This window comes from Papio anubis, chromosome 14 (genome assembly GCF_008728515.1).
Source record: "Papio anubis isolate 15944 chromosome 14, Panubis1.0, whole genome shotgun sequence".
Lineage (NCBI taxonomy): Eukaryota > Metazoa > Chordata > Mammalia > Primates > Cercopithecidae > Papio > Papio anubis.
The window spans coordinates 24,255,893-24,282,219 of NC_044989.1; the positions used below are offsets into that span (position 1 = coordinate 24,255,893).

At 38.8% G+C, this 26,327-nt stretch overlaps 2 protein-coding genes across 9 annotated transcripts in view; one reads left to right on the forward strand and one right to left on the reverse strand.

Moving 5' to 3' along the window:
- Positions 1-26,327, forward strand: part of NCOA1 (nuclear receptor coactivator 1) — a 279,235-nt gene that overhangs the window by 104,055 nt on the left and 148,853 nt on the right. The window lies entirely within an intron of this gene.
- LOC103876796 (40S ribosomal protein S15a) lies at positions 3,700-4,183 on the reverse strand. The gene has a single exon (XM_017947333.3). The coding sequence runs from the start codon at positions 4,148-4,150 to the stop codon at positions 3,758-3,760; it is 393 nt and encodes a 130-aa protein (XP_017802822.1). The 5' UTR covers positions 4,151-4,183; the 3' UTR covers positions 3,700-3,757.

Consider the following 26,327-nt stretch of genomic DNA (forward strand, 5'->3'; position numbering starts at 1 on the left):
TGTGTAAGCCTCTCTCAACGTATTCCTCTTCCTGCACTGTTCCCCAGTGTGTGAACACTATGCTGAATTTTGACTGTTATGCTCTTGATTTTAAAAAAGGTTTTACTGCATATGTATCTATGCCTAAATTATCTGTTGACCCACTTATTTTATCAAACTTTATAAAAATGATAAGACATACCTACAAGATATTGTGGGTTCAGTTGCAGACTACCACAATAAAGCAAATATTGCAATAAAGTGAATTACACAAATTTTTTGCTTTCCCAGTGCTTATAAAATTTACATTTATGGTATACCATAGTCTATCTAAAGTGTGCAATAGCATGTCTAAAAAATAATGTATATACCTTAATTAAAACATACTTTATTGCTGAAAATTGCTAACGATTATGTGAGCCTTCAGTGAATCATAATCTTTGCTGGTAGAGGGTCTTACCTCAATGTTGATGGTTGCTGACTAATTAGGATGGTGGTTGCTGAATATTGGAATGCTTGTGGCAATTTCTTAAGACAATGAAGTTTGCAGCATCGATTGGCTCTTCCTTTCACAAAAGATTTCTCTGTAACATGGGATGCTGTTTGATAGCATTTTTTACCCACAGTATATCTTCTTTCAAAATTGGAATTAGTCTTCTCAAACTCAGCCACTGCTTTACCAAGTTTCTGTAATATTCTAAATCCTTTGTTGTCATTTCACCAGTGTTCACACAGTATCTTCACCAGGAGTAGATAACATCTTTAAAACCACTTTTTTTGCTTATTCATAAGAAGCATCTCCTTATCCATTAATGTTTTATCATGAGATTGCAGCTATTTAGTCACTTTTCAGGCTCCATTTCGAATTCTAGTTCTCTTGCTGTTTTCACCATATCTGTAGTTAGTTCCTCTACTGTCTTGAAGCCATAAAAGTCATCCATGATGGTTGGAACCAGTCTATTCCAGACTCCTGTTAATGTTGATATTTGATCTCCCATGAATCACGAATGTTCTTAATGGCATCCAGTATGATGAAGCCTTTCTAGAAGGTTTTTAGTTACTTTGCCCAGATCCATCAGAGGAATTACTATTTATGGCAGTTATAGCCTTATATAATGTATTTCTTAAATACTAAGATTTGATAGTTAAAATTACTCCTTGATCCATGGGTTGCAGAGTGGATGTTATGCTAGCAGGCAGGAAAACACATTAATCTCCTTGTCTGTCTCCATCAGAGTTCTTGGGTGGCAAGGTGCAGTAACATTTTGAAAGGAATCTTTTTTTCTGAGCAGTAGGTCTCAACAGTGGGCGTAAAATAGTCATTAAACCATGCTATAAACAGACATGCTGTCATCTAGTATTTATTGTTCTATTTATAGCACACAGGCTGAGTAAATTACACATAATTCTTAATGGCCATAGGATTTTTGGAATAGTCACTGTGCACTGTCTTTACCTTAAAGTCGCCAGCTGCATTAGCCACTAATAAGAGTTAAGTTAGCCTGTCGTCTGAAGCTGTGAACCTGGGCATTGGTGTCTCCTCTCTAACTATGAAAGTCCTGAATGGCATCTTCTTCCAATAGAAGGCTGTTTCATCTACATTGAAGTCTGCTGTTTACTGTGGCCACTTTCATCATAGTTAGATCTTCTGGATAACTTGCTGCAGTATCTCCATCAGCACTTGCTGCTTTATCTTGCACTTTTATGTTATGGAGACAGCTTCTTTAACCATCATGAACCAATGTCTGTTAGCTTCAAACTTCTGCAGCTTCCTCATCTCGCTGTCTTCATAGAATTGAAGATAGTTGGGGGTCTTGCTCTGGATCAGGTTTTGGCATAAGGGAATGCTGTGGCTGGTTTGATCTATCCAGACCACTAAAACTTTACCCATATGAGCAACAAGGCTGTTTTGCTGTCTTACTGTTAGTGTGTTCACTGGAGTAGCACTTTAAATTTCCTTCAAGAACTTTTCCTTTGCACTCACAACTTCTCTGACTGGTGTAAGAGGCCTAGTTCCAGCCTGTCTTGGCTTTTGCCGTGCCTTTCTCTCTAAGCTTAATCATTTCCAGCTTTTGATTTAAAGTGAGAGGCATGTGACTCTTTCTTTCACTTGAACAGTTAAAGGCTATTGTAGGGTTATTAATGGACCTAATTTTAGTATTATCGTGTCTCAGGTAATAGGGAGATGGCTGGTTTGGTGGAACAGTTAGAACATACACATTTGTTGATTAAGTTCACTGCCTTATATGGGCTTACATGTTCATGGTGCCCCAAAACAATTACAGTAGTAACACGAAAGATCACTGATTACAGATCATCATAAAAGAGATAATAATAATGAAAAAGTTTGAGATATTGTGAGATTTTCCAAAATGTGACACAGAGGCACAAAGTGAACACATGCTTTTGGAAAAATGGCACCGATAGACTTGCTTGGATCAGGGTTGCCACAAACCTTCAATTAATAAAAAACACAGTATCTGCAAAGCCCAGTAAGTCAAAGTGCAATAAAAGGAGGTATGCCTGTATATTGTATGTGTTCTTCTACTATCTACGTTTTACATTTTTTCAATTTTTAAAGACTTATTTATGTTGCTGTGTAGGACATTTATTTTCCTGGCTTTATACTATTCAGTTATGGGTATGTGACAGTTTGTTCTATTGTTGATTGATACATTGTTTTTTTCTACTATGAACAACTGAGCGATGAGTATTCTTAAACTTATTTTGTGGTATGCATGTGCAAAAGTATCTCTTCCTAGAAGTAGAATTGCTGAGTTATGGGGTTTGTGCGTATTCAATTTCAGATAATGCCAAATTATTTTCCATTTTGGTTTGTGGCAGAGGATGGCTAGATATACACTGAAAATTTCCTCTTCTTCCTGGGCACAGAGTTAGGTTGAATTTTCCACCTCTCTTGCATCAGGAATGGCCATGTAAATGAATTCTAGTCAGTAGAATGTGAGTAGAAGTAATCTATGCCACTTTTAGGCTTGGCCCACAAAAATCTGCCATGCATTATCATTTAGTTTCTCTTCTCCCATCTTTTGGCCAAGTTTTGTTTCTTTCATACCAATTCCTATACCTTTTCCTACCTGTTACTGTGCTGGCTAGACTTGTACAGTGTTGGATAGAAGTGGGGATTAATGGGTGTTATTTGTAATTTTAAAGAGCATGCCTCATGTATTTCACAGGTATCTACAGTGTGTTCTGTGTTCTCTATATTACCTTTATGAAGCAAGGAGGTTCTCTTTAAGATTTTTTTTATTTTATTTTATCGGGAATGCTGAGTTTAATCTAACGTTTTACCAGTAATGATTGAGATGAACATTTGGGATTTCTCTTTTGTTTTCTTAATCTTGTGAATGATATTTATACCTTCATAATTTTTATTTTTTTTATTTTTATTGTTATTATAAATTTCTTTGGTGACAGAGTCTCTGTTGCCAAGGTTGGAGTACAGTGGTGCAATCTTGGCTCACTGCAACGTCCCTCCACCTCTCAGGTTAAAGAGATTCTGCTGTATCAGCCTCCCAAGTAGCTGGGATTACAGGCGCCTGCCACCATGCCCAGCTAATTTTTGTATTTTTACTAGGGACAGGGTTTCGCCATGTTGGCCAGGCTGGTCTCGAACTCCTGACCTCAGGTTATCCACCCGCCTCGGCCTCCCAAAGTGTTGGGATTACAGGCGTGAGCCACAACGCCTGGCCTCATACTTTCTTTTTTTTTTTTTTTTTTTCCATGAGGCATTTTATTTGTAAATGTATGTATTACATCCCTAGAAAAAGAATCCCAGGATTTTCCCTCCTGTGTGTTTTCGTCTTGCTTCTTCATGGTCCATGATGCCAGCTGAGGTTGTCAGTACAATGAAACCAAACTGGCGGGATGGAAGCAGGTTATTCTGCCATTTTTCTAGATCTTTGAGTTGCACATCAAATCTGGGGCTGATCACTCCACACTTGTTTAGCCTGCCTGTAAGGTTCACAACAATTTTCCCAGCTCTGTGATCATCAATGATTTCAAATTCGCCAATGTAACCATGCTTCATCATCACAGTGAGAAACCGGACGATGACTTTGGAGCACGGCCTAATAAGCACCTGGCGTTTGCCTCTCTTTTCGGCATTGTTGATGCTCTTGAGAGCATCAGCCAGGACATTCATGCGCACCATTGTGGCGGCGCGGAAAGATGGCGGAAAAGGAAGCCTCATACTTTCATAATGTTAAACTGCACTTGTATTTCTAGCATAAACTCAGCTTGGTCATGAGATGTATTAATCTTTTGTTCATCACTTTCTTCAGTTTGAAATATTTTTTGCTATCTCCATTTTTTTCAGTCCTAGTTTGGATAGTGAGAAATACCATGTTATATGAGTATTTCAGATACTCCCAAACTTTCCAGTTCATGGTATCCTCAAATCAAAGAAATACCTAACAACTACATTTATTTAGTTTCAAACAAGTTAGTATGTATGTCCTTATAACTTGTTAGTTATTTGAAAAAATCATACACATAAATTCAATATATTTTTATTTTAATTGTAAATAACCACAGTCCCTTGCTAATGGGATATGTGTGCACCTCAGAGCAATGCATAACTTCTCAGACCTTGGAATCAGATAAGGCATTGCGGTTGCCATGCTCACTTCTTGTTCCGTGTTGATTTTCACTCAGGGGTGCTCTTTTTCTTTCTTTCTTTTCTTTTCTTTTTCTTTTCTTTTCTTTTTTTTTCTTTTTTTTTTTTTTTTTTGAGACGGAGTCTCGCTCTGTCGCCCAGGCTGGAGTGCAGTGGGGCGATCTCGGTTCATTGCAAGCTCCGCCTCCCGGGTTCACGCCATTCTCCTGCCTCAGCCTCCCGAGGAGCTGGGACTATAGGCGCCCACCACCACGCCCGGCTAATTTTTTGTATTTTTAGTAGAGACGGGGTGTCACCGTGTTAGACAGGATGGTTTCAATCTCCTGACCTCGTGAGCCACTGCACCTGGCAGGGATGTTCTTTTTCACAGCAACTACCATAAACTCAGATTTATAAGGATAATACATCATTGAAAGGAAAGCGGCACTATTTAATTTTGAAATTATTTGGTGTCAGACAGATGTTGTATTGCATAATTTGGGAAACCCTGAATTTTGGAGAGTCAGTAGTTAGAATATGAACAGTGAGGGATACTGTGTTTTTTTGTTTTTTGTTTTTTTTGGGGTCTATTTGATATTTATATTTTATTAAGATAAGTTGGAATAACAGGATATCAGCTATATCTTTAATAAAATTTGCTATAGTCATTTTCTGTGTTGAGTTTGAATTATGAGGGATACTTGTGTTTATGTACAATTTTGCATCTATGATCAAGAGTGAGACTGGCCAGGTGCGGTGGCTCACGCCTGTAATCCCAGCACTTCGGGAGGCCAAGGCGAGTGGATCACGAGGTCAGGAGATCAAGACCATCCTGGCTAACACGGTGAAACCCCATCTCTACTAAAAATACAAAAATTTATCTGGGCGTAGTCGCGGGCGCCTGTAATTCCAGCTCCTCTGGAGGCTGAGGGAGGAGAATGGTGTGAACCCGGGGGTGGGGGCGGGGGTGGGGGGAGCGGAGATCGCACCACTGCACTCCAGCCTGGGAGATAGAGTGAGACTCCGCCTCAAGAAAAAAAAAAAAGTGAGATTGACCTATTTATTTTCATTTCTTACACTATTTGGTTTTGGTATTAAGGTTATACTGGCTTCATAAAATGAGTTGGGGAATGAATATTTTCTCTTTCTTGAAGAGTTTACATAAGACTGAAATTGTTCTTTGAGTTTGGTAAAACTCAACTTTCTTTGTGAGATTTTTAAAAATTATTGTGGTTGAATTAGTTTTTCTTTTTCATACCTGTATTTTCTTATGTAATACCATACAATACACCTTTAAGGCTGGACAATCTTATACCAAGAACACAAAACAAAGCCTGTTTGGAGTTGATTCTAAGTAAGTTTATCGCTTAGTCACTAAATGTTGTATTTTTAAGCAAAACTAACTCGTAGTTTTAGAGAAGATTGTAAATTATTGGTTTAGTTTCCTTCATGACTATAGGATTATTTAGTCTTTTCATGTCTTCTTGTGTCATCTTTCAGAAAACAACTTTTTTAGCAGTAATTTTAGATTTACAGAAGAGTTGCAAGAATAGTATATTGAATTCCCATTTGAAATGACTTTTAAAAATACTGTCAATGAGATCACCCAGTTCCCGTATTAGTATTATTATTATTATTATTTTGAGATAGAGTCTTGCTCTGTCTCCCAGGCTGGAGTGCAATGTCACTTTCTCTGCTCACTGCAACCTCCGCCTCCAGTGTTCAAGCAGTTCTCCTGCCTCAGCCTCCTGAGTAGCTGGGACTACAGGCACCTGCTATTTTTTTCTTATTTTTAGTAGAGAGGGGGTTTCACTGTGTTAGCCAGCATGGCCTCTATCTCCAGACCTCGTGATCCGCCCGCCTCAGCCTCCCCAGGTGCTGGGATTATAGACATGAGCCACCACACCTGGCCAGTTCTCCCATTAGGTACATTTGTCAAAACTAAGAAACTGATACCGGCTCACTGAACTTTAGACCTTATTTAGATTTCAACAGGGTTTTTTAAATATTGTTTTTGTTTGTTTGTTTGTTTGTTTCATTTATATCCTATATGCTCTTTCTGTCCAGGGTTCCCAGAGTATCACATTGTATTTAATTGTCATGTCTTCCCAGTCTCCTCTGGTCTATGACACTTTCTGGTTTTCTTTATTTTTGTGACCTTGATTTTTCCTCTTGAGGAGTACTGGGCAGATATTCTCTCTGTCGGCGTTTGTCTGATGTTTTCCTTGTGGGATTGTGGGAAAACTAACATAGAGAGGAAAGGCCTTTCTCATCACATCATTTTAGGGGGCATGTAATATCCATGACATCACTGATGGTGTTAAATTAACCTTCATCACTTGGTAAAGTAGTGATTGCCATGTTACTCACTGTAAAGTCATTATTTTTTCTTTTCCCTACTTAATTGTTTGAAAGCAAGTTACTAAATCACCTTCAAGGCTGAAGACCTGGGAATTAAGTTTCACCTCCCAGAGGGAGGAGTAGCTACATAAATTATTTGAAATTCTTCTGTAAGAAAGATTTGTTTCTTGTTCTCCATTTAAAATATTTATTTAACCATATGTTTATATCACTGTGTCCTAGGTTAGTTTTAATGGGTTATGTATCTTTTTAATTGAATTTACTGTTTACATTTGTTTTCAAATCTATTAGTTAAATGTTTTCAACAAAAACATTGATCTTTGCTTTCTCAGTTGTTAAGTTCTCCCTTTCATTTTTAATTACCTTGTGTTATTTTCTTTCTTGATCTCATTGGCAGTATTTTTTAAAGTCATTTCAAAGAACCAGGCTGGGTGTGGTGGAGCAGGGCCATCCCAGCAACTCTGGAGGCTGAGACTAGAAGGATTGCTGGAGTCCAGGAGTTAAAGGCTGCAGTGTGTTATGATTGTGCTTGTGAATAGCCACTGCACCTCCATCCTGGGTAACATAACAAGACCTCTTAAAAAATAAAAAAGGACCAACTTTTGGTTTAATTATTCTCTTTGTTGTGTGTTTGATTTCTGTTTCATCAATTTGTGCTTTTATATTTGTGCCTTTTTTTTTCTTGGTGAGGAAGTTCTTTCTGGTAACTTCTTAGACATTTAGCTCAATTTTCAGTCATTCTTCTTTTCTAACGAAAGCATTGATGGGAATACATTCTCTGAGTATTGCTTTTACTACATTTTATGATTTCGAAATGTAGTGTTTTCATTATTTTTTCATTCTTGGTTTTAAAAATATTTATAGCTTTTTCCTTGAGTCATATGGTATGGCTTTAAGTTTTGAAATGTATGACAATTTTATGTCTTTTTCTTATTGACTTTGAATTGCATTGTGATCAGGGAATGTAGTCTTTCTGGTAGTAATTGTTCCATTTTCTCTAGCATGTCTTTTTTTTTTTTTTTTTTTTGAGACGGAGTCTTGCTCTGTCGCCCAGGCTGGAGTGCAGTGGCCGGATCTCAGCTCACTACAAGCTCCACCTCCCGGGTTCACGCCATTTTCCTGGCTCAGCCTCCCGGGTAGCTGGGACTACAGACGCCCGCCACCTCGCCCGGCTCGTTTTTTTTTTTGTATTTTTAGTAGAGACGGGGTTTCACCGTGTTAGCCAGGATGGTCTCGATCTCCTGACCTCGTGATCCGCCCGTCTCGGCCTCCCAAAGTGCTGGGATTACAGGCTTGAGCCACCGCGCCCGGCCTTAGCATGTCTTTTAACCTCCTATATTTTTCATTTCTTTGTGACTGTAGGTTGCATTCCTTTTTTTTTTTTTTTTTTGAGACAGAGTGCCACTCTGTCACCCAGGCTGGAGTGCAGTGGCGCTGTCTCTGCGCACTGCAACCTCCACCTCCCAGTTCACCGATTCTCCTCCTCAGCCTACGGAATAGCTGGGACTACAGGTGCTTGCCACCACGCCCGGCTAATTTTTTTTTTTTTTTTTTTTTGTAGAGTCAGGGTTTTACCACGTTAGCCAAGTTGGCCTTGATCTTCTGACCTCATGATCCTTCTGCATCAGTCTCCCAAAGTATTGGGATTACAGGCGTGAGCCACCGCGCCCGGCCTGTAGGCTGCATTCTGAATAGTTTTGTCATTTCCGTGTAACAGTTCACTGACTCTGTTTATTTACTTCTTCCATTATGATTTTACTTGTGATGTTTTTCAATTCTTGTAGTTCTATTTGGTTATTTTTCAGATTTGCCCGTTTGTTTTTTTATATTCTCTCGAGCTTTACTAGTATTTTTGATTTGTTCCATCTTTTTCTCTTAATGTATTAAGCATATTTAATATTCTGTATTTGATAATTCTAATATCTGAAATTTTACTACAAATTTTGTTGTTTGTTTTCTCTGGCTCTTTCTAATAGTGCCTTATTTAATTAATTAATTAATTTATTTATTTAATTTTTTTTGAGACGGAGTCTTGCTCTGTCGTCCAGGCTGGAGTGCAGTGGCGTGATCTCCACTCACTACCAGCTCCACCTCCCAGGTTCACGCCATTCTCCTGCCTCAGCCTCCCAAGTAGCTGGGACTACAGGCGCCGGCCACCACGCCTGGCTAATGTATTTTTATATTTTTAGTAGAGACGGGGTTTCACAGCGTTAGTCAGGATGGTCTTGATCTCCTGACCTCGTGATCCACCCGCCTCAGCCTCCCAAAGTGCTGGGATTACAGACGTGAGCCACCGTGCCTGGCCTAGTGCCTTATTTAATTGTATTTGTTGTGATTTTTTTTTTTTTTTTTTGAATCATGAACTTCTTTTTTTAATTGGAACCCTGTGTGACTGTGGTAACTCTTTAGACTTGGGTTCACAGTGCATTCCTCCAGGGAAGGTTTTTTTATTTCTTTCTACTATGTGCTTGGAGTTAGGGATCTATGAACATAGGTTTTAACTTGAAATTCTCACCTCTTAAAAAAAATTTTAACTTTTATTTTAGATTCAGGGGGTATATGTTCAGGTTTGTTGCATGGGTATATTGTGTAATGCTGAGGTTTGGGGTATGAATGACCTTGTCACCCAGGTAGTGAACATAGTACGCAACAGTTAATTTTTTAACCCTTGCTCCCATCCCTCCCTCCCTGCTCTGTTAGTCCCAGTGTCTGTCTTTGCCATCTTTAAGTCCATGAGTGCCCAATGTTTAGTTCCCACTCATAAATGAGAACATGCAGTATTTGATTTCCTGTTCCTGTGTGTTAATTTGCTTAGAATAATGGCCTCCAGTTGCATCCATGTTGTCGCAAGTGACTTGATTTTATTCTCTTTTACAGCTGCATAATATTTCCTGGTATACGTGTGCCACATTTAGTTTGTCTGATCTACTATTGGGCATCTAGATTGCCTCTATGTTTTTGCTATTGTAAAGAGTGCTGCAATGAACATAAGAGTGCATGTGTCTTTTTGGCATAATAATTTATATTCTTTTGGATATGTACGTAGCATTGGGTTTGCTGGGCCAAATGGTAGTTCTGTTGTAAGTTCTTTGAGAAACCTCCATATTGCTTTCCACAGTGGGTGAAGTAATTTGCATTCCCACTAACAACGTATAAGCATTCCCTTTTTTGTTTTATGAGTTGGTGCTCCAGTGTCCGGTAGGTTTATATTTAGGATAGTTAAGTCTTTTTGTTGAATTGAACCCTTTATTGTAATGTAATGTCCTTCTTTGTGCTTTTTTTACTGTTAAAGTCTCTTTTATATGTTGTAAGAATTGCAACCCCTGTTCCTTTTTGTTTTTCATTTGCATGATAGATCTTTCTCCACCCCTTTACTTTGAGCCCATGGGTATTGTTATATGCGGGATGGGTCTCTTGAAGGCAACAGATAGATGGGTGTTTTTATTTTATTTTTTTTAAATCCAATTCAGCTCTATGCCTTTTAAGTGGGGCATTTAAACCATTTACATTCAAGATTAATATTGATATGTGAGGTTTTGATCCTATTGTGAAGTTGTTAGCTAGTCACTTTGTAGTTTCTATTGTGTGGTTGCTTTATAGGGTCTGTGAGCTGTGTGCTTAATTGTGTTTTTGTGGTGGGAGGTTATTTTTCTTTAATTTCCATGTTTAGAATTCCCTTAAGGATCTCTTGTAAGACTGGTCTAGTGGTAACGAATTATCTAGCGCTTGCTTGTCTGGAAAAGATTTCATTTCTTCTTTGCTTATGAAGCTTAGTTTGGCAGGATATTAAATTCTTGGTTGGAATTACTTTAAGAATGCTGAAAATAGGCCCCCAATCTTATACAGTTTCTCCTGAGAAGTCCACTGCTAGCCTGATGGAGTTTCCTCTGACCTTTTTCTCTGACTGCCTTTAAGATTTTCTCGTTAGCATTGACCTTGAATCGTTTTGTGATTTTTTTGTCTTGGTGATGTTTATTTTGTGTAGTATCTCACAGGTGTTCTCTGAATTTCTTGTAACTGGATGTCTACCTCTCTTGCAAGATGAGGGAAATTTTCTTTTTTTTTTTTTTTTTTTTTTTTTTTTTTTTTTTTGAGACGGAGTCTCGCTCTGTCGCCCAGGCTGGAGTGCAGTGGCGCGATCTCGGCTCACTGCAAGCTCCACCTCCCGGGTTCACGCCATTCTCCCGCCTCAGCCTCCAAGTAGCTGGGACTACAGGCGCCCGCCACCACACCCGGCTAGTTTTTTGTATTTTTAGTAGAGACGGGGTTTCACCATGTTAGCCAGGATGGTCTCGATCTCCTGACCTCGTGATCCACCCGCCTCGGCCTCCCAAAGTGCTGGGATTACAGGCTTGAGCCACCGCGCCCGGCGGGAAATTTTCTTGAATTATTCCCTCAAATATGTTTTCCAGGTTGTTTTCTTTTTCTCCATCTCAGGAATGCAAGCAATTAGTAGGTTTGGTTGCTTTACATAATCGCATATTTCTTAAAGACTTTGTTCCTTTTTTTGAATTCTTTTTTCTGTATTTTTATCTGACTAGATCAGTTCAAAAGATGAGTCTTCAAGCTCTGAAATTCTTTCTTCTGCTTAGTCCAGTCTATTGATAAATCTTTCCCTAATGTTTTGAAATTCCTTAAGTGAGTTTTCAATTCCAAAAGTTCTGATTGACTTCTTTTTAAGGTGTTTATTGCCTCGTTCATTTCTTAGAATGATTTACAAGTTTCTTTGTGTTGATTTTCAACCTTTTTTTGGATCCCAATGAGCTTCCTTGTAATTCATGCTTTGAATTCTTTATCCGTCATTTCTGAGTTTCCATTTTGGTTAGGGACCGTTGCTGGAGAGCTAGTGTGATTATCAAGTGGTGTCACTACATTCAGGTTTTTCGTTTGGCCAGAATTCTTACACTGGTTCCTTCTCATCTGGAAACACTGGCACTTTTGATTTTTGTAATTATTTTCATGCAGGTAAGATTTTTTCCTTTTTCTTTTCCTGTCCCTGTAATGTTTTTTTTCTTTCCCTTTCCCTTCCCCAACTCCGTAGGGGATATGATTGTAGAGAATGCCGGGTAGCATCTTTTGGCTTTGCTTCTATAGCCTTATATACTTCTTTGGACAGATTTTATATTGGGCTGTAGGTTTCGACCTACAAGCCAGTAGATGGCGCTTATGGGTAAGATCACTTAGCCAGCTGTAGCCAATGTGGCTAGCTATACACTTGATGCTTTTTTACAGGAAGAAACTCTCTGTTGCCTCAGGCATTGGGCTGATATGTGGAGTGCACAGTGGCCTGAGCTCCCTGCTCAGCCCCAGGGAAGTGGGAAGCAAGATGGGTGGGACCAGGCCACCTACAGTCCCCTGATGGCAGGCACAATCACTAACACTGAGGGAGAAGCCAGTGGGTAGCCATCAAGCACCCAGAGGTGGTCATAGGCATGGAGCTGGGAAACCTCCTTGGCCCCAAGTTCTCTGCACAGGCAGGGGTGGAGGCCTGAACTCTTAATGCAGGAGAGTGGGTGCTCCAGGTACCTGGAGATCTGCCTAGGTGCAGAGTGCAGAGGGCCCTGCTATACCACCATCTCTACACAGGAAGGATGGGGCGTCTCAGGCTGGCAATCCAGGCAAACGGGTCCTCTGACTGCCTGAAGCTATGCCCGGGAATGGGGCAAAGAGTGCCCTGCTTTACCATGGTCTTGGCATAGGGAGAGTAGGCTGGCTCAGCCTGCTGATCCAAGTGAATGGGTGCTCCAGTTGCCTGGAGATCTGCCTGGGCTTGAAGCAGAGAAGGTCCTGCTGCACCCCAACTTTTGATTTTTAGGACTATCCACATAGCATAGATGATCCAAGCCATGATGCCTTTGGTAAGGCCAAGAGGTTACTTTTCTTTGATGTCTGCCTTTGAAGGTGTTTTTTAATGTTTGAATTTACCCTTTTCCTGATGTTATTGTCCTTCTTGGGCCCTGTCTTTCTCTGATGGTGTCTTACCTGACTTCAGAGGCCTAAACTTTTTTCTCAATCCTTTCTAACTCTAGGTTACTAGGATTCTTATATGCCCCAGGAGTATCTGGAAGCTTCATTACTTGCTTTTCTGCTTATTGCCTTGATTCATTTTCATTCTTTTTTTTTTTTTTTGATATGGGGTCTCATTCTGTTATCCAGGCTGTTGTGCAGTAATGTGATCACAGCTCACTGCATGCAGCCTCAACCACCCAGGGTCAGGGGATCCTCAACCTCCTGTGTAGCTGGAACTATAGGTATACACCACCACACCTGGCTACTTTTTTGTTTTGTTTTGTTTGGAGAGACAGGGTTTTGTCATGTTTTTCAGGCTACTCTTGAACTCCTGGGCTCAAGTGATCTGCCTGCCTCGGCCTCCCAAAGTGCTGGGATTACAGGTATGAGTTATTGCGCCTAGCCCATTTTCATTCTTTATATGAGATGTTTAAAATGGAAATGTTTTAAGATCTCTAGCCCAGCATATTCTCATATCCCAGAGAGTGGGAATCCTCTTGGAAAATTTTCAAAAGAATAATTTCTAAAGCCCACCCCACACCTACATGTCAGAATCTCTAAGGTGCAGGGCCTGTGGGTATGTTTAAAAGCCTCCTAGATAATTCTGATGCATTACAAGTTTGAGAACCACCGACATAGAAAAAGTCAATTATTTCTTCATGTAAACTTAGATAATTAAATAATAAAACCTAATGCTATTGAAGATAAGGTAACATATATTGTAAGCGTGCACTAATTCTAGCTGTTAGTATTAATATTGTTATGTGCTAGGCTCCATTCTAAGTCCTTCACATATCTTGTCATTTATTATTCACAAGAATCCTATAGCTACCACTTGTATTCCCATTTTAGAGATTAGCAAATCAAAGCACAGAGAAATTAAATTATTCAAGTTTATATAGCTAGTGGGTAGCAGAATTGTTACTTGAATCCAAGTAGTCATTCTAATTCCAGAGCATGTAATCTTAACCCACCATCTTTACAGTCTTCCAGGTAATTCACAGAGTTAATTTTATTGATTCCCAAAGGGTTTGTAACATTACAGAATGTAGCAAGAAAAATATATTTGGATAAATTATGTATGTATGTTGATTTCATGTAGGTATCGAGGAAGCAGAATAACAAAGTAGAAATCGCCTCAGTTTAGTCAGATAGACTTAGGCATTAATCTCTCCTCAACTGCTTGTTACTATGTAGCTATGAGAAAGTAAATTATCACAGAGCTTTTATTCTTTTGTTGGTAAAGGAGGGTAATTATTTTTACTTCACGGTGTTTTTGAAGAAATAGCATAAAATATAACCTGTAATATATTGCTTTGCACACAGTAGATAGCTAGTATCAGAACTTAAGGAATCCTCTAAGGAAGTTATGTTGGCTTCTCAGCAGGAGATTGTAGTAAGCCTTAGTTTAGGACGTTGTTGATGGAACAGCTGATGGGTACTGGTTGATGGTGCTGGTGGGGGCCAATGCTGACTGTCAGTGTTGAGAATCTACCAAGTGCCAAGCATCGTCCTAGGCTCTGGAGATAAAACAGTGAGTGAGACATAGTCTTACTGCTTTCAAGAAGCTTGCAGTTCACTTATCTATATAATCAGACAGATATATATGCAATTACTTTCTTTGCTAGATGCTAGGACACATAGGAGGGGGTTACTCAGCCAAACCATTGCAGATGAGGAATGACTTTCTAGAGGGAAGAGGATGAGAATGTGAGGGATTAGATTAGTAAGTCCAGATAGGAGGAAAAGTAAAGGTTGGCAGAAATTTGTCATTACTATAAAGGTGTTCCATTCATCCAACATTTATGAAAATATCAGGGATCTTAGGAAACTTTTATCAGTTCACTGTTAGAATATTAAGAGCCTACTTTTAGGTTTAGTCTTTACTAAAGCAGACAGTTTTTCAAAGTAAAATAAAAATGGCACTATTTATATGTAATACTGAATTTTCTGTCAAATAGCACTTTTTGGAGTCTACGTGCTTGTTATTTGGTAGTATTGTCACATTAGGTTATACATCAGAGGAAGAGAGAAGAAGAGAAACAGAGGAACAGTAACCTTCAGAGGATGGAAATGATGATTTGTATGTGGGGTGAATTTCATCATGCACTGTGTCTGCTATTTGCACATTTCCCTTTTCCTATCATCCTTTTTCACGTATGATGGAAAATAATTTGTTACATAGTTACCATAGTACATAGTTTTAATTTGATACCATTTGTTGCTCTTGTATGGGTTTGATGGTTCAGATTTCTTTTCATCTTTCTCTAATGCTCCCAATAAAATAGCATATTAAAAATGCAAGGGAAAGACCATTTCTTTTGGCAAAACCGGGAAAAGTGAAAGGGAATGAATAAAAAATTTCTTGGAAGGGGAGGAATGTGAGTCTAGGGGAAGGAAGATGATGTTGTAACAGATAAAATGATACTGGGGATTACAGGAAAATGAATGAAATTGGTCTTGAAAAATACCCCCAAAGCAGAGGCAGTAGTTCTGCATGTTTTGGTAACCTGATGAGTGTGACTTGATGTAAGAGTACACTTTTGATCTCCTACTTGTATATCTATATGACACCTACCTATAAGTACTGTAGTTTTTTATATGTACTATAGTCCTGCTCAAGACGTGAGCAGTCTCTGACTAGAACTGGGGAAAGTGGAGCAGCAGTTAGTGTGGGTATTTGGAAACATTGGAAAACAGTTGTTAGGGGACTTAAGCTCTTAATCCCTGAGGATTTAGCAGAGGCTAGAAAGAGGAAGGGAAAAATGAAATCAAGTTAGTAAAAAATTGATTCTGAAAATAATACTTTGGAAAGTTTACAAAATGAGGTTGAAATTGTGAACATAGACATGTTTACTGTGATGACAAATCTTAGTATACTAGGAGTAGCCAAAACCTTGAATGGAGAGATGCAGTTTTAGACACCACCCCTCAAAAACAGAGTTTATAATACTGTCCTACAAACTTACCATCAAATACTTGTTTGCATCTTTATGGTATGAAGTTGGGGAGGATGGTAGAAATGTTGAATGTAAAAGCGTGTTGCTCCAATGACTGTGGTGTTGTTGGGGTATGCTGAATTTCAGGGCCCTTTGAGAGAGAAGTATTCATGCCTCATTGGGGTTTAAATTTTAGCAGACTCTTCACTATCTTTGGGCACTTTTTTCTAAGAGTTTGTTGTTATTGTTTTGGCAGGTACAAAAATGCTTCCCGAAACTGAACGTTATGATCTCTCCACCTCAACTTCTGCTGGTTTCCTTTTACCTCTATCCATTTTCTCTCTTTTTCACTTGTTCTTCCAGCTGTAACTGTCTCCCTCTTTAAATATTGCAGTGCTTCCATAGGAATCCATTCTGTTCTCTTTCTGCACACGTTCTGTTGGTCATCTCATACACTGCACTATCATCAATGTGTTAGTGATTCCGGAATCCTTTATATTCTACCTCTTTGAAAGCCATCTGAACATATCTTCTTGGGTGTCCTGTTGCCACCTCATGATTAATGTGTATGCAACTGAGTTCATCAGCGTCTCCCTCAGACATCTGTTATCTCCCATAAACTCAGGCCTGGCTAAATGGCATTAATGAGTCCCCCATGCCAGGAACCTTGGTGTTCATAGGAGCTTATTTGGAGAATATAAACAAAATTTTATGCTTCATCACAGTACCTGTATTGTATTTAATACCAAAAAAAAAAAAAAAAAAAAAAAAAACTGGAGCCAATCTGAAGTCCTAATCACTGCATTTCTTAAAAACTGTGATACACACACATGCACACACACAGAAATATTTTACAGACAGTAAAATCTCTGTGGAATATTTAATGACATGAGAAGGGACATACGTAAACTTAGTGAAAAAAAGATGCTCTTAAGCAATATATTCACTATGATTCCATAATTATTAAAATAAAACTATATATATAGATATTTATAGAAAGAATGCATATGCAGATATTCACTTTAATTCTAGATAGTACAGCTGTGAGTGATTTTAATTTTATTTTTATTTACCTGTGTTTTCCAACGTTGCGTAGTAAAAATGAATTACTTTTGTAATTCACACAAGCGGACAATTTGGCCTCCCTTTTTTACTCCCAACACTTGTTGAAATAGTTTAATATCTTCATCACTCCAACTATTGCTGCTTAGTTCAACTACTCATTATATCCGGATGAGACACAGCACCCTGTTGACTTTGCTGCTCAGCTACCGAGCTCCCTTCCTGAAAATCCTAGTTGATGCAGTTCTTCACTTGTATAACTGTTCCAATTAGGTGGCTGTATTTTAAATCTCAAAAACCATCAAGAACAGAGGAAATTGTGAATGTTGTTCCTTGTAACTAGTTTACCATCTGGTCTGAAGACCTTCAGCTGATGGAATTCTGCCAACTCAAGATTTAATTTAATATATTCGCCTACCTTAACCAAGTCACTTTTAACCAGAGCATGGATAGTTATGCAGATTTGGGGTGAGGAGAGGTGAAGGAAGGGAGGGAGAGAAAATGTGATTTGAACTCAGGCCTTTACAAATCTATGCTCATTCCTTCTGTTCTTCCTCTACAAACTGCCGTACTTTGTCCTTGCTGGGTGTATGTTCCCTCCTCCTATATTCAATAGACAGTTCATTGTTTTTTTGAGCATTTAGCCAGTAAGAACAAATAGGCAGATAATGAAAATCCATCCATTTTAGTGCCAGTTATTCTATCAGCAGATCCTATTAGGAGTATTTATTGAAGCATGTCATGCTAATAGTCCCAGAGTATAATTATACTTGCAGATTTTTCTTGCTTTCAGAGAGTTTGTAATATGTTCCAGATGGTTAAATAGGAAAGAGCAGACAATTTATACTGTCTTTTCACTTATGATTAAAAATTTGATGTTACTTACTACTTATGTTACCATTATTGCTTTGTTGGATTTTTACATGAGAGGAATTTAAACAAAATGTGTGATTTTTAAAACTCTTCTGCTATAGTCAACAATTAACAGGACTTGTCATAGATTCTTTCACCTTATTGTTTAATTGCTTCTATTTAGGCATCATTAAAATGATATAATTTTGTCTTAAGTAGTAATTCTTTTTTTTTTTTTTTTTTTTTTTTTGAGACGGAGTCTCGCTCTGTTGCCCAGGCTAGAGTGCAGTGGCCGGATCTCAGCTCACTGCAAGCTCCGCCTCCTGGGTTCACGCCATTCTCCGGCCTCAGCCTCCCGAGTAGCTGGGACTACAGGCGCCCGCGACCTCGCCCGGCTACTTTTTTGTATTTCTTAGTAGAGACGGGGTTTCACCGTGTTAGCCAGGATGGTCTCGATCTCCTGACCTCGTGATCCACCCGTCTCGGCCTCCCAAAGTGCTGGGATTACAGGCTTGAGCCACCGCGCCCGGCCTTAAGTAGTAATTCTTTTATGCATGTAGCCTTTATTCTTGGAAAGTATTCACTTGGGTTTGTTTTAGACTTAAAATTAAATGGTGAACCTTCTTGTGAAAGCTTACATGAAACTGAAAAAGAGTAATTTTCCAAACTGTTGAAGATTCTTTGACCTTTTCCCACAAACTATCAATAATATGGCCTTAGATTCAAAATTAGTGAATCTACTACCAATAGTAGGAGTGATGATTTCTCATCGATTCATTCATACTCTCTTGACTACCCTTATCTGACTAATCAACTACTTATTTTGAAAGGCAGCTTACCAAACATTGTGAATATAACCTGTGAACTCAGTTTAGAACAGTTAATGGATCAAAGGGGTCCAGACCCAGAACCCTTGGCTTCATTATGACCTTGAGTTAACCAATAAACTGACTGGTTGGTTAACTTGGAGAAATATGTTATTTTTCAGTAAGAGATAGAATACTCAAGGTGTAATCATTTGGTCGGGGCAGGGGGACAGATTGGTTTTGATCCTTAGACTACCATTCTCTGTCCTTGAAGTTCTCTTCCAGACTTCTTACAAACAAGAAAACAAGCCAAATATTATAAAAATAATTATAGAATTACAAAGATAATTATAAACTTATATTTTTGGTGATAAATAATAGAGATTATTCCCAAAGGGTTTTTTGAGGGAGATAAAGGGAGTAGTTTGATCCAGCAAGATTTACTTCCTATAAATTGCCTTTAAGAATCTTTGTTCTTTTTCAGATTTTCTTGTTCTTCTTTAACCTGCCACATCCTACCTCTTCCTGACTTTCTCTCCCCAAAACAGCCTACCCTCTCAGCCTTTTCAGACTCCTCAGTCCTTCCTCTTACTTACTGTACAGAATTCTTTCCAGGCCGGGCGCGGTGCACCTGTAATCCCAGCACTTTGGGAGGCCGAGGTGCGCAGATCACCTGAGGTCAGGAGTTCAAGACCAGCGTAAACATGGAGAAACCCCATCTCTACTAAAAATACAAAATTGACTGGGCATGGTGGTGCATGCCTGTAATCCCAGCTACTCGGGAGACTGAAGCAGGAGAATTGCTTGAACCTAGGAGGTGGAGGTTGCGGTGAGCCGAGATTGCGCCATTGCTCTCCAGCCTGGGCAACAAGAGTGAAACTCCATATCAAGAAAACAAAAAAAATTCTTTCCAGTTTTTCCAGGTAAAATTCTTATCCCTTCTACAAAATTTAAATTCCTTATCAGCAAGATCAAAGCCCAAACTAGGACTAAGAAAAGCATACTTTTGGGGAGACTCAGTTCATCTTGCAATAATAAACTGGCAATAATTTCAGATTTCTATTTTCATGACTATTGCCAAATTTTATATAATTTGGTTTGTTCAGCTTTTACAGCGAACCTCATGTTCAAATTATTATTAACTATTCAATATTGGCTGGGCGCGGTGGCTCACGCCTGTAATCCCAACACTTTGGGAGGCCAAGGCGGATGGACCACCTGAGGTCAGGAGTTCGAGACCAGCCTGACCAACATGGAGAAACCCCGTCTCTACTAAAAATACAAAAATTAGCCAGGCGTGGTGGTGCATGCCTGTAATCTCAGCTACTTGGGAAGGCTGAGGCAGGAGAATCGCTTGAACCTGGGAGGCGGAGGTTTTAGTGAGCCAAGATCACACCATTGTACTCCAGCCTGGGCAACAAGAGCGAAACTCTGTCTCAAAAACAAAACAAAACAAAATTATTCAATGTTATGAGTCTTTCTGGGAATATGCAATACAATATAGGCAAATTTTATTCTTATTTTTGTTGTGTGTTTTTAAAGTGTTCTGTATTTTCACTTGTGCACATGTATAAAAATTTGATTTTATACAGATGTCTTAAGATGGGATTAATTTTTTAAAGAATGATTCACAGAATTTCATTGAATGGAATATTGTAGCTTTAGATATAAAGAATGGAATTCGACTTATAAAAGTTTAGGATATGCAGGACCTTTCTACACTATTTAAGAATTGCGTGTATGTGATGAAATTTAAGCTAATTAGGGAAAATATCTTTCTGGGTTAGTGGTAAGAGATAATAACAGGATATTTGAAAAGAAATGCTACTTTGAATTTATGATACCATGTTTCTTCTTGTTAACTAAGCTAGAAATTTTTCCTTATTCCTTCTTTGGAGTATCCCAGCCCTCTTATCTACCCTGCTTTCGTCATGGGAAGAGTTGTTAACTGTGATTCTCATGATCTTGTGTGGTATGTGGGGGGTGGGGAGGAGTTCCCTTATTCACCTGGCCCTTTTCCTGGAATATGGCATGTGAAATGCCTTGTCTTGTTGAAACATTTAGAAAATTACAGTAATGGCACTTCAGTCCTCATCTTTCCTGAGGCTTCCTTTGTCCCCTTAATATATATCTGGTATATTTTAAATCTCTTGATTTTTTTTGTTTTCCCTTTGAACACTTGAACCATGGCACTTCAGTGTTTAACTGAACATTGATATTGTCTAGAATTTTTTGTGTATGTGTATGTTCAGGCGGCTTGCTTTCTTTCTTTCTTTTCTGAGATGGAGTTTTGCTCCATCTCAAGGCTGGAGTACAGTGGTGCGATCTTGGCTCACTGCAACCTCCACCTCCTGGGTTCAAGTGATTCTTCTGCCTCAGCCTCCTGAGTAGCTGGGATTACAAGCGCCTGCCACCACGCCCAGCTAATTATTTGTATTTTTAGTAGAGACAGGGTTTCACCATGTTGACCAGGCTGGTCTCGAACTCCAGACCTCAGGTGATCCACCCACCTCGGCCTCCCAAAGTCCTGGGATTACAGGCATGAGCTACTACGCCCAGCCATTCAGGCAGCTTTCTAAGCAGAGCTCATGAATTTGAATCCCCTGTCTAATTTGTACCTAATCTCTGTCTTTCTGTATCCTAGAAAGGATTAGGTCTAATTTGTACCTAATATCTGTCTTTCTGTAGCCTAGGAGGCTTTGTTAGGAATTGGTATATGCCTTTGTCTCATTTCCCCAAACCTAATGTTTGACCTTATACTGTTAGCTGACTGTCAAGTTCTGTTCACAGAGTGACACCTCTAGTCCCCTTGTGTTTTGACATGTTAACTGTGTGAGAGGAAAATGCTCAGACACTCCTGGGAAATCAGGCTGCATCCACTTACATATCCAGCAAAATAGATGATGAATATAGGAGAAGGAGAACCATACAGCAGTTTGGTTTAATGCACACTGACCTCCAATATAGCCAGTTAGTATATAGGAATTTGGCCTAAATAAGAACTGGTGTTTTTTTTTCCCCCTTCTGAGGAGGAGCAGTTGTAGCCACAATGGTAAAAAATAGTTTATTCTCATATACCACTGTTTCTCAACAACACCACTGTTGACTTTGGGGTCAGATAATTCTTTGTTGTGGGGACTGTACTATATGCATTGTAAGATGTTCAGCAGCATCTGTTATCTACCTAGTAGACATCTGTAGCACTCTCCACCCTGAGTTGTGATAACAAAAAATGCCTCCAAACATTACCAGTGTTTCCTGGGAGGTAAGACAGCCCCAGTTAATAACTACCGCCCTATACTTATGATTGTATCTTTGTACTTTTGATTATATGGTGAAGACAAATTCTTAGAAGGTAGATTGTGCCTTGTAATTATTTTGGTAACTCCAGAAGGATATACCAATTTCTATTTCAAAAACAATATAAGACATTATATATTTCCCTAGACCCTTACCAATGCTGGATTTTGTCAGTTTTTTTAGTCCTTTGCCGTTTTGATAGATGAGTAATTATATTGCCATAATTTTAATTCAAATAGTTATTAATAAAGTTGGATATATTTGAATTTTTATTGTCCATTTGCAGATCATCTTTTGTGCATTGCTTGCTTTTGTCCTTTGCTTATTTTTCTGGGGATATTAATTTGGTCATTTGTGGTTTCTCCTAGTAGGTTGAATTTATTGAGGTGTCACATAGATACTCAATAGATTTTTAAGTTGAATGTAGATACTCAATAGATTTTTCTTTCTCTAAAGAAAGAGGGTATGTATGTGTTGCATGTGTTTGTGCCTGACCATGTGTACACATGTACATATGTTCATGTGTATATATATATTCATGGGCACAGAAGAGCAGAGGGCCAGAGTCTGAACTGTATGTCCACATTTACCAGGTATTACAAGGATATTGAGAAGAAGTGGAGGACAACCAGTATACTTTTCTTAGAATATATCTGAAAGGTCGGCCGGGCGCGGTGGCTCAAGCCTGTAATCCCAGCACTTTGGGAGGCCGAGGCGGGTGGATCACAAGGTCAGGAGATCGAGACTATCCTGGCTAACATGGTGAAACCCCGTCTCTACTAAAAATACAAAAAACTAGCCGGGCGCGGTAGCGGGAGCCTGTAGTCCCAGCTACTTGGGAGGCTGAGGCGGGAGAATGGCGTGAACCAGGGGGGCGGAGCTTGCAGTGAGCCGAGATCGCGCCACTGCACTCCAGCCTGGGAGACACAGTGAGACTCCGTCTCAAAAAAAAAAAAAAAAAAAAAGAATATATCTGAAAGGTCAAAGAGAAAAGGGACTTTAATTTGATAGGAAGTTCACCTCAAATCTCCCTAGCCAAATTCTGTAAGGTCAAACAAGTGATGAATATTCAAAGGACCAAAAGAAGTTAGAGGTAGAAATTCAGAGAAGTGATATAGTAAGGGTATGAGAATGGGAGGCTTAAATTTCATAGCATTGTCTAAGTAATGTGGTATGTGGGAGAGCTAAGTATAGATTGGTGAGAGAGCCCAGCTTATATGGATTACCTATGGAATTTTTTTACTTTCTCATTTTTATCAGGGGATTTATCTTCTTCACTGTTCTTGGATATCATCTAATTTTCTTTTTCTGGGCTCCAGATCTCTGTCTTTGTCTTTGAAAGGATCTTTGCCCTCTTCTTTCAGAGCACATACAAAGATAGTAATAAATATATATCTAGGGCAAAAGTTCTCATCATATGGTCTGCACACCCCTCGGAGGGTCTGTATTAGGCTGCTTGGGCTGCCATAGCAGAATACCACAGACTGGGTGGTTTAAACAACAGAAATTTATTTTCTCACAGTTCTGGAAACTGAAAGACCAAGATCAAGATACCATCAGGGTTGGTTTCTGGTGAGGCCTCTCTGTATTTGGCTGCCATCTTCTTGTATCCCTACATTACCTTTCCTCTGTGCCTGTGCACTCCTGGTGTCTCTTTCTCCTCTTATAAGGACACCAGTCTTATTGGACTGGGGCTCCACCCTTAGGACTTCATTTAACCTTAGTTACCTCCTTACTAGGCCTATCTCCAAGTACAGTCACTCTAGGGGTTAGGACTTCAACATATGAACTTGAGAGGGGGACACAATTCAGTCTATAACAGAGCCCCTAAGACCTTTTCATGGAGTCCACAACATCAAAATTGTTTTATTAATAATATTAAGATGTTGTGTTCCTTTTCTATTGTATAGACATTCTCACCAATAGTGCAAAAGTAATGGAGGGTAAAATTGATGCCTTCTCATAAACTGAGGCTGTAGTACCCAATTGTATTCTTGGTTATTATTTTTTTTGTTACTATATAATTGCAGTAAAGAAAAAAAATGGGTTATTAAAGGGCTATTCTCAGTTTTAATTTATAATACAATAAATATTGGTAACTCATATTAATTAAACCTCTTTGAGTCCTTGATAATTTTTAAAAGTATAAAGGGATCCGTAAACCAAAAACATTTAAGAACTGATGATCTATGGGAAAGAAGGGGCTATTAATCAAGTAAATTTTTCTATTTTCTATTCTTGGTTCATAAGGCAAATAGTTCTGTCGTAATCAGAGATAATAAGCTTTTATTTTTAGAAAGTAGACAGATTACATTTCTGTATTTATCTTCAATAAAAGCAAAAAGTTTTGAATGTCTGCATATTCAATTTTCAATAGATTCTCTGCCCCTGTTCTTTCTGCCTATCAACCCTGCTTCCCCCACCAGCTTTGGTCCTTGCTTCTGGTGAGAAGAGGCAAGGTAGTTTTTCTTAAGTCTGGTCCATTGCTTGTTGTTCAAATGCTACTGTTTTGTTGATGAATGGCAGATACAATTCCTTTCTTAGGGAAGTTGCTGCTAAATGGTGAAACAACATATACCGATGCAAGATATTACTCTACATATTAATATAGAATATTTTGAACAGAATATTTTCCAGGAAGTAAAATGACATTTCTTATAAATGGGTATTGAGCAGACTCTTGGGGTGGATGCATGAATTGACAGAGAAGAGAGGAGGAGGAGAAAGAGTATGTATAGAGAAGGGTTTGACAAACTTTTACTGTAAAGGACCAGATAGTAAATGCTGTAGACATTGCCAACCATACGGGAGCTACTGGACTCAGCTGGTGTAGTGTGAAAGCAGCCATAGACAATAAGTCATAAACAAATGAGTGTGAGTGTATTCCAACAAAACTTTGTTTATGGACATTGAAATTGAATTTCATGTAATTGTGTTGTGTCATGAAATATTATTCTTCTTTTGATTTTTTTCAACCATTTAAAAAATGTAAAAACTGGCCAGATGTGGTGGTACACACCTGTAATCCCCATTACTCAGGAGGCTGAGGCACGAGAATTGCTTGATCCCTTGAGGTGGGAGTAGCAGTGAGCCAAGATCGCACCACTGCACTCCAGCCTGGGTGACAGAGCGAGACTCTGTCTCAAAAAAAAAAAAAAAAAAAAAAGTGAAAACCATTCTTAGCTCACAGGCCGTACGGAAACAGGTGGTGAACCTGATTTAGCCTGAGAAACCATAGTTTGCTGACCGTGGTATAGAAGATTAAGAAGATTAGCAATTCTAAGAACCAAGAACCAAATGAGAGATGAGTGCCATTTGTGTCTGAAGGCTAGAAGATGCCTGCCATATTGATATCAGACAAGGTTGAAAGAAAGCTGAGAATGTGTTCATGGCCACATGAACTGGGCATTTTAAAATTTTGTTGCTCTTTTCAGGGAACTAACTTTTGCTTTGTTAATTTTTTCTACTGTTTTATTTCTTTCACTGATGTCTGCATTTAGATTATCTTCTTTCTTTTACTTCCTTTGGGTTTACTTTGCTCTTTTCTTCCTAGCTTCTTAAGATAGAACCTTGAAATCTATTTCCCTCTAAAGGAGACATTTAAAGCTATAAAATCTTCTTCCTCCCCTCTAAACACTGCCTTCTCTGTGTTCTCCAGATGTTTATATGTATTTTTATTTACACTTTTCATTACATTCCATTTGAAATAATTCAGTGTTTTCTGGGTTGTTTTTTTCCTCCATGGATTATTTAGAAGTGTGTTGGCTTTAAACATTTGAAGTTTTGGAGTTTTTCTAAACACTTACTGGTTTTTAATTTATTTCAGTTGTGTACAAACAACACACTCTGAGAAGTTTAATCCTTTTAAATTTATTTTGATTTATCAGCATAAGTCATATCAGTCTTGGTGAAATTACATGTACTCAAAAAGAATGTATTCTATAGTTGTTCGATATAGTGTTCTAAAAATGCCACTTAGGTTGAGGTGGCTGATCAGATCTACCGTGTCTTTATTGATTTTTGTTTTAGAGGGGTCTGGTTCTTCTATCAAATGCTAAGAGAGGGACATTAAAATCTTCAGCTGTAGCAATGTGTATGTTTTTCTCTAATTTAGTCACTTTTTCCTCATGTATGTTTAAGCTCTGTCATTGCCGGTTGTGATAATGAGAGACCTTGAATGCAAGGTAGCAAGAGTGGGAATTCTTCATGGAAAGGCACTGTTGGGTGGTGACTAGGAGTGTGACATTGTGACGTGGGATGTGGGGACTTGTTCAGCAGGATATACCACATAGGCAGACCAGGGATAGTAGTTAGACATGCTGCTAAAGTGCTTCAGACTTGGATTGCTAACAGTATGGAGTATAATGATTTAAAAATAATGAATGTGATGCTGTTCTGATAAAC